We start from the raw sequence: 9,336 nt of genomic DNA on the forward strand, positions 1-9,336 counted from the left end.
CGAACCGTGGCAGACAAATATGCGTGGGACGCCATTGCCGTGGAGACCCTTTCGTGCATCACGTGCACAGTACAGTCGCGCGCAGCTAGCCGGAAACATGATGGCGGGTAGAGTCTGGCTACGCGAACCTTCTCACGTGACAACTTATCTCACAACCTTTTCCTTCTTTATCTGGACAGATTACCACTACCATGCATGCTAAACGTAATTAGCAACAACAACATTCCAATTTTTTAGACACATCACCAGAAACCATGACTATCTAAATTTTTTAGATTTGATTTCATCACATGCACACATCACGTGACCAATACCATTATTTACTTATTTGGCTAAAACCTGATTCATATCCCACTGTAGTGTATTATTGCTGTACAAATTCTATAGCGATTCGTACAACACCAAATCAATAACAATCAATAACAACCACATCTCAAGTGCAGATACACATGTGCACGTGCAAGCGTACTAAAACATCTAAACCGGATCTCCACGAATGCACTTGTGGAATCTCGTCTCAACAAAAGCCTACATAACCAACGTATCCTAAAATCTATGAAATCAATAAAACGTAGCTCAACAAAAAGACCGTGCCCCAGAATGCTCACGCACACATGCACACACAGACGCATGCACACACATAAACACACGCCCACACGAACGTACACACAAACAGAGTACACAAACTACTGCAGACAGTTGCCCTCCATCATTACAACTAGTGCACCATTCAGGGGGCCGGACCAACTCCGACACAGCCGTCTTGGCCGACTGCAACCGCCCGTTTCAAATTGTCAATGTCTTGCTCGAGTTGCATAATCATCTCATCACATTGATTCACTTCGGCTTCGTCTTCTTCGCGCTGATCTTCAAGAGCCTGAATGACGGCGGCGAGATCAGCAGTTGTTATCCTGTCATCCAGTGCAGAAATCATTTGCTGGAGATGTTGTACCTGCTGGGGATCAAGACGCTCAATGTTGGCAATAAGATGTCGGAGACGTTCAACATCGTCTGCAGACATTTGGATCTTTTCTCGACACATCGACTGATTCCTTACAGCATCATGTCCTTCAGCAATAGCATCATCAACAGCATCTCTTCCCGCCAAGCAAGTTGCCAAGAGATCATCTGCTGTAGTATTGACATTAACAGCATTTGTTTTCACTTCATCTGCATTGTTCTTCTCTTCGTTGGCATTCGAAAGTAGAGTCACGATGGTGTTACGAATTTCGTTGGCTCTGGTAAGTGAATCGTTTGCTAGTGAGAGAGCCTGTTCGGCGACCTGGACTGCCATCATGACATCGTCGTGTGCCTTTTCGTGATCATCCAGTATCCTCTTAGCAATGGCTGTAGCATTCTGGCTAAACTCTTCAATTATGCCAATTCGTTCAAGTGCTTGCATTGCACGACTACGTGTTTCATTAATCACCTGACTGAAATTGGTAAGGATATAGAGCATGTCTACGGCTTCGGCGATAACATTTCTGCCATCTTCTACTGAAGCCATTGCCTTAGTGTATGCGTTGTCTGCACGAGTCTTGATGTCATCAGCCTCATCAGTGGCAACGACAATGTCTGCAGACAACTGGGTGATGTCTGAATAAGCTGCATTGATACGGGTGACAACAGACGAGTAGTTGTCGGTTACATATGTCAGACGATTCTGTATCTCTGTTGTCTTCTGTTGTGCCGCAGCAAGCTGCTGCTGAATTTCACTCAATCCCAAATCAATCTGAACTTCTGACGCTCTTGTGTGGGCATTGTCTGAATCGTCACGGGCCATCTCAACTTCGACTTTGGCGTTCATGACATCTTCCTTGGCTGCATCACGTCCGAGACTCCTATTAGTCACAGCTATCATAAGTTGCTGCAAAGTTCGCTTGTCAGAATTTTGTGACGCAACGGCATCTTCTGCGTTCATCTTGGCCTCTATGGCTGTTTCATATGCCATGCTAGCTGTGCTATTCATACGTGCCGCTTGAGTCTCTTGGTCTGAAGCTTCAGTTTCGGCATCATTAGCGAGAGTTGCTGATTGATCGGCTAGAGTCATAATCTCTGTTGTAGCTTGTTGTGCACTGTTTACTTTCGGTTGACCCTCATTGCTCAAAAGATCATATGCCATTTGGAGTTTTGATTTTACCTCACTAACCAAAGACTCGATCCGCTTTGCTAGTTGATAAGCAGAAGAAGCTGTTGAATTTGCCATGTTCAGAAGACTAGCAATTTCATCCAACTTTGCTCTAATTTCATCTAGCTTCTTTGCCACTTCCTTGAGACGTTCATCAATGTCATCAGCTTGCATGTTTGCAGCATTCACATCAGTTCGTAACATCTCTAATTCTTCTTCTTGCACAGCCAGGCGTTGTGCAAATGTGTTGTTGGGCAGATTTCTAACATACCGTATTACACGTTGCACTAGAATATGAAACGCTTCTCGTTGTTGATGAAGAGCAAGTCGAACTGCTTCATAACATCCATTGCAAACTAAACAACCACAAATAATATAAAAGTGACACTAAAGTCCACAAGTTCACAAACACAGTCAACAAACCTGAGCACTCGTTGGGATTGTCAGTAACACACGGGCACACACGAGTTGAATCACACCCATACAGAATTGAAGTTGATATTGGTTCAATATCTGACATCACAAAAATAAGTCAAACAACACCAATTAGACCTAGTTAATGTTATAACCCCAAGTACGGTTATCCAACTGGGACAGAACTGCAGCAGATTCTTTATTACCCCTACAGTTACCATTACCTACTTACCTACCTACCTACTTACCGTCCCTACTCTACACATACCATACACGTTACTATCAAAATATCCTCAGCTAAAAAGACTCCACAGAGCTCTCTCGTCTCCTGTCACTTTCGTCTGCAGCTTTCAGCAAGAAACGCTACAGGCAAGAGGATCCAACCAACGCCCGTCTCCGTATCCGTATCCCGGAAATGGTTGTATTGGCCTCACCAACACCTCATTGACATACCACACCTGAAGAAGACGGATGTACACATATTTTAGATACTCCTAAACGCAAAATCCAAAGGACTGAGCCACTTGTGGCATGACATCCGCCAGCGTTCGTGCCTTCTCTAGCGTTCCCTCAAGTTTCCTGGAAATCTAGGATCCCATGAGATCTCAGATGTTTAGGTGAGATGTGAGATGTGACCCTACACACACAACTCGAGCACCAGCTAACCTACGTGAATAAAAAAGCAGTCAAGAAACTAAAATAAATGTAGACACAGCAGAGAGATACCAGTACGTAGCAGTAGAAAGACACAGATGGAAGGAAATGCTGGGACGTTACACACGCGCCTTTATCTCGTAGGTTGTGAATACTACGTCACACTTCTTCACGTGTTCTTCATAAGGCAACAATGGCGAAGGTTCGTTGCTCTGTGTCAGAAATACTGGCCGTGACATGACGGACTGACACTAAGGTTTCCTAGGATACCTCAAGGCATGACGAACTTGGAGTCCCAGCGTAGCGCGGCTTGTGCATTTTTTCAAATTTAGTTGCTTTTTGCAACTGGACCTAAGATTAGAATAGGTATGTCTAGTTCGCAGTCAGTTTGTGTGCTGATTTAACTTTGTAAGCATAGCTGCTAAGTTTCTTCTTTAGACTCTAGCTAGTAGCTAATTAATTAATTAATTAAATCAAAAATAAATATATTTCTTATCGCTGCAATTACAGTTGCAGTTCCCGCAACACAAGACGTAACATAAAGCATACCAACAAGACTAGAACAGAACACAAATAATTAATTAAAATATTACATAACTATCATTAGTCCATTTGCAGTGACTTTTTGGGAATGGCTGAATGAGTATCCTATACTCTAATACGCCAACCCACGCGATCGATCTGTCTGTCTGGATGGATGCCTGGATGTCTGTACAGACTGTAACTCGCCGATCGACACGCCGCCGCTCTAGAATCGTCGCGAAACGCGGCGGCCCGGTCGAGTTAACGTTCGGCCGTTGGAGACGAACGGTCGAGTTGGATTTGCCTGCGACGGCCAGAAACGAGACTTTTGGCGGCCTGAAATGTTCAGCGCCAGAGTTTGTTTGTTCAATTGGCCGAGTATGCAAATGTCACGTGGGCTCCCCAGCCACGTGCACTACATGCCATCCTCTGGTCTACAGTAGAGTGCAAGATGCGCCTGCTGCAGTCAGAGGGCTCACCGGGCGCCTGTTCATGGGTGCGTCCGTCCGTACATACATTACATGTATAGGTCACGGAAGACGCGTCTTCATTGCGGAAGTGGCGTCATTCTCGATGCACGAATAGGTCATGACGTTTTATGTGGAAGAGTCTGAGCTGTCGAGTTCATTATGAGTAATAGGACGCGTGTATTGTAAACGCCCGAAGATAGGGTCGCCCACAGGGCGGGGCGATGTGACGCGAGCTCGCCAGTCACGCTATCCTCTTTGGTATACTACTAGGGTATACTAGGGTATAGTAGAGTGCAAGATGCGCCCGCTGCAGTCAGAGTTTAACTAAAGCAATAGGACGAGTGTATTGTTGTCGAGTGTAGCGAGGTTTCTAATCCGGGTCGCACAACTGAAATGAGCGTGATCCTATGTCCATCGAGCTTTTGGTGTGGTGTGGTGTGTGTGTGTGTGTGTGTGTGTGTGTGTGTGTGTGTGTGTGTGTGTGTGTGTGTGTGTGTGTGTGCGTACGTGTGCGTGTGCGTGTGCGTGCGTGTGCGTGCGTGTGTGTGTGTGTGTGTGTGCGTGTGTGTAGCTATAGGGATTGTGTCACTGTGTACCTAGATCTAACTAGGACGTGGCGTTTCAGTAGACGGTCAAAAAACTCTGTTGGACGTGTTACTCACCAATAATTAGGCGAGGCGCCTTACGGATACCGTAAAACTAGTCTCTAGGACGCGGAATTGCGCAGCACAGGGAATGTGACACAAAACCCATCTAACTCAACATGTGTTATACATGGGTTTCTGTAGATCGAGTTCGTAAAACCCATAGAAAACACAGCATGAAACGTTCAAACACACAACATGGGTTTTATTCGACGCATACGCAGCTGGTAATGCTGCATGAGACAGACAGAATAGCTAGAATTCGTAGACATTTGTAGTTTGTACTCGCCTAATCTTAGCAACTATTTATTTGAGCTCTAGAGACCGCGTATATGGCTACGCCTATACGAAACACAAGGAATATGGGTTTTTAGGGTTCTGATGAAAGAACCCACATAACAATAGTTGGGAAATCTGAAACCCAGTCTGAGCAGAGAACTTATGCGTTTGCAGTAGCTAAACGTCAGGATAACTGCTAATCAAAAGTGATGTAGTAGTGAATGACCTCCGCTAGCGTTTTGTTACAAAATCAACTTGACAGCAGAGCACGACTGCAGATTACGAAAACCCACTGGAACCTTCGAAACACACGCAAAACCCAATGCAGTTGTTAGTGAAAACAGAAAATTCAAATGTTGCAATGTTTTGTTGGCATGTCATCTACCACCCTGAGTGCACTCGTGATCCAAGTCACGCCTACCAACCAGACTGATAGTGTTTACTTTCATACTTAGTGGATCGTAGAGTAGCAATTAGCAAGTAAACAGCTACCACCTTGGGCCTCCCAAGATGTGACCGTAAGCAGCAGGATCAAGGAGGATCGAAATGAACCAATCGGCGTCACGCTTGGAAAATGCGTACCTGAACGGCAGCCTTCTGTAGCCAATCACCATCACGCACTGTTCAAATTGCAAATACGCGGGCACTAGGACTCAACCGGCAGTCTGTTTTGGCGGTTCGCTGTCGCGGCGTCTGCAAGAGGATTATGCTTTCACCTACCACATGTACAGCGCAGTCCAGCGACTTGGGTCCTAGTTGACGTGGTTTGTAGAGATGTCTACGTGCCGTGAATGTCGCTCTTCAGATGTAGAATGAGTTAGGCTGTTTCACATTTTCCTGTTGATATTGTACGTAGATGAAACCATCGATGAAGAAGACTAAGCCAGCCGAAAACAGAAATGTCGGTAGTTTCTTCAAGTTACGGACATGGATGGAGCTTGCCAGGGATTGTGGCTTTTGAACAGGATTCAGGAAAAACAAACTAGTAGGTACCTCTTGTCTCTTCTTGTCTGTATTACTGCAGTTGCAACGACTGCTTCCTACTAGAAAACGATAAAATCCTCAAGTACAGATGAATGCTCAACCATGCAGAGGTCGCTCGTCCTACGACGGTTCAACTGAAAGAAACCACATCAGCGATTCATCACCTGGGCAAAAGAATCATCAGTGAAAAAGCAGATAACTGACAAGGACTGCTACTGAACGTGAAAAGAAAGCAGAGACACTACACTTCTAGAGTGCATTTTTTTGCTAATCTAGAGTAAGCGTGCCAAATGGTTAGTAGCACGTAATTGCAAGATGTGGCGATTAGATAAGGTAAATGGAAACATAATCAGACATGATTACAATCAGTTCAATGTCCACTTACCGTTGCAATTTGCATTGGCGGTTCCATGGGTTTTCAACCGATAATTATAGACGATTGAATTCAATAAAAGCAAACTCAACCCTACATTAAAAATCAAAATGGCGGGCCTCTAATTAAAAGCGTTTTCCATAGTGGATTTCGCAGGTTTATGTATGGGTTTTCTTAATTTTACAAAACCCTCAAGGTGAGTTATGGTGGGTTATGATAGGTTTCTTAAGGTTTTACGTGGGTTTTTTGTGGGTTTTTGCAAAGTTTCTGTGGGTTAGAAAACCCACATGTGGGTATTTGTTTCACAAACCCACACATGGGTTTGCCTCGTTTCCCACCCAAATCCTCATGAAAACACACACAAAAACACAAGTGGGTTTTGTGTCACATTCCCTGTGCAGTAGACGGTCAGAAAACTCCCTTGGACTCACCAACGGGAGGCGCCTAGAGATACCGTACATATACTATAGAATTTCAAAATAGGTTGCGTCGACTGGCACAATACGCATCCGGTACAGTCCCACGACAATAGAAACCAAAAGACATAGCATATGTAAACGTCCGCGTCATCGCATACTTTCTTCGTCGCTGCGGAAACCGTATGTTGGTGAGAAGACGTGTTGCGTGCAGCTGGCAAGAAAGGGAATGTCTCTCATAGCCTGTATTGCCGTTTTCTTCACTTTCGCTGTTCAAACGACACAATCAGTATGTCCATCATCATCCGGTTGTTTCCCATCGCCCAGCAATCTCGCCATTGGTCGAACTCTCGAAGCCAACTCGACTTGTGGAGATCCAGTCAGAGAATTCACTATACCTCTTGCTGCAGGAGATATCACTCTCACTTGCGATGCGTCTGTTCCTTCAGATGCTCACCCAGCGAGTCTGGCTAACGACGGCAACTCAAGTACGTGGTGGCAAGCGGAACGGTATGAGTTTTTTGTGACGTTGCAGCTGAATTTGGCCTTTCCCATGCTTGTCGAGCGCTCCACCTTGACGTTTCGATCATTCAGACCGCGACGTATGATCTTGGAGAAATCAGACGATGACGGTGTGACGTGGGTTCCGTATCAATACTATTCTACCTTGACTTGTGATGGTGCCAACATCCCAGACGGCGAATTTCAGAACCTAATGGAGGGAAACCGAGGAAACCTACCCGCCGACTCGACCGAAGCATTTTGTATTACCGCCGACTCTGTTCTCACTGACCCACAGGAATTTGGTACCGTAAGTTACAATTTATGTTGTCACACGCCATTGCTTGTGTCTAGCAAGCGCGAAGACTGTTGGACGCTGCATGTGTTTTTAGATCGCGGCCGACGCCATTTGATTCTTTTGTTTCGTGCAGGTTGAATTTCGAGCTGCGGAACGGTTTGGGAACAAGAGATTCGATGATGTAGCGATCATCGACCATCTGATGGTGACCAATCTTAGAGCGCGTTTCCGACTATTGCAGACACAAGGAGATGACGGTCCCGGGGCCGATGCGAGTATCTTACAAAAATACTACTACTCCGTGACGGAATGGGATGTACAGGGGTATTGTCATTGCAACGGACACGCGGAGACGTGCGTTCAGAGGGGAGGCGAATCAACCCCAGAAGGAAAGGCAAGAAATAGAAGGATGGCTGTTGCTCAGATAGGCAGGCTTCTCAACTATTTTTGTAGGTCTTGAGTGGTTGTGATTGTCAACACAACACAGACGGCGTTAGCTGCGAGAGATGTCTACCGCTCTACAACAACAAACCTTATGGGAAAGGAAATTCAACGGATCAAAACGCGTGTGAACGTAGGTTACGCAATAAGACGCACAGCCCGTTGTGTGATGCAGTTTTGAATTTTTTTTGCAGGCTGCGAATGCAATGGTCACAGCTTGAGTTGTACTTATGATTCAGCGAAGGGCCACGGAGTTTGTGACAACTGTATGGACAACACTGAGGGTGATATGTGTGAGAGGTGTATTGCTAACTTTTTCCGTGATCCAACCAAGGCTTTTGATGATCCTGACAGCTGTATTGGTAAGATGACATAATTAAAGGTGGGGTCCTGGTGGTCTAACTGGGGGGCTGAACTGCAGCAGAATATTGTAGGATAATCTATACTATAGTTACTGTAAGTTACAAAAGCTTGTTGTAAGTTGTATAAATAATGTGTTTCTATGTGCATTGAATCTTCGGTGTTGAAGGATGTAATAGGTTTCTGACATGATGCATAATACCAGGTAAGCCAAATTGATATATTATGATGTGATTGTGAAATGTCTTATGAATTCTGATGTTCATACTGCCATTTGGTATATTATCCTGTATGTCTGGCTAACAAACAAGTGTTTATATTGATTGTAGAGTCTGGAAGATGTTGTCAACACTACAAGACTGAAGTCTCTAGTTTCATAATTTTAATAGTTTTAGCTGAGTTTGTTGTGTCTATATAAAAAGTCAAGTCTGCCTGCATGATCAGATGCCCGTCACGTGAATACCTAGGCTTGTTGGAAGCAAACAGGCTCATCATATCTATACTAGCAAATCAAGTCCGTCTAGATTGAGTTGGAACCTGGGATTTTCTCTAGAGGTGGTAATAACGCCAAATTGATGCTCTAAGCCCCTCGGTCCTGTTCATCCGGCATTTGTAATGATCAGCACAACCGTTTTTTAATTACTTACTGGAAGCCATGCATGAGCAACACGCGGAAGGATTCTGTTGAGAACAAGTCTACAGGAGAGACTGACTTGTTTGGCGACGTGCCAACATGCCAATAGGCTTTTGGCGAATTGTTCCGGCATAATTTTAGCATAATAGCTAACTTCTGGCGTAGGAGACCAGGCTGGCAACACTCATAAAATTAGGAGGAATCTGGTATGAAGAGTC

The 9,336-nt window shown here is 44.9% G+C and overlaps 2 protein-coding genes across 2 annotated transcripts; one reads left to right on the forward strand and one right to left on the reverse strand.

Moving 5' to 3' along the window:
- Window positions 1-343: 343 nt before the first annotated feature.
- On the reverse strand, window positions 344-3,012 carry LOC134191241 (uncharacterized). The gene is made up of 2 exons (XM_062659841.1): window positions 2,552-3,012; window positions 344-2,484 (listed from the first exon to the last, which is right to left on the reverse strand). The coding sequence occupies exons 1-2, from the start codon at window positions 2,646-2,648 to the stop codon at window positions 731-733; spliced, it is 1,851 nt and encodes a 616-aa protein (XP_062515825.1). The 5' UTR covers window positions 2,649-3,012; the 3' UTR covers window positions 344-730.
- Window positions 3,013-7,065: 4,053 nt separating this feature from the next.
- LOC134191248 (laminin subunit beta-1-like) lies at window positions 7,066-9,127 on the forward strand. Its single transcript, XM_062659847.1, has 5 exons — window positions 7,066-7,695; window positions 7,817-8,077; window positions 8,137-8,257; window positions 8,319-8,486; window positions 8,814-9,127. The coding sequence occupies exons 1-5, from the start codon at window positions 7,114-7,116 to the stop codon at window positions 8,900-8,902; spliced, it is 1,221 nt and encodes a 406-aa protein (XP_062515831.1). The 5' UTR covers window positions 7,066-7,113; the 3' UTR covers window positions 8,903-9,127.
- The last annotated feature ends 209 nt before the right edge of the window (window positions 9,128-9,336 follow it).

The sequence above is a fragment of the Corticium candelabrum genome, chromosome 15 (assembly GCF_963422355.1).
Source record: "Corticium candelabrum chromosome 15, ooCorCand1.1, whole genome shotgun sequence".
NCBI classification, from domain to species: Eukaryota; Metazoa; Porifera; class Homoscleromorpha; order Homosclerophorida; family Plakinidae; genus Corticium; species Corticium candelabrum.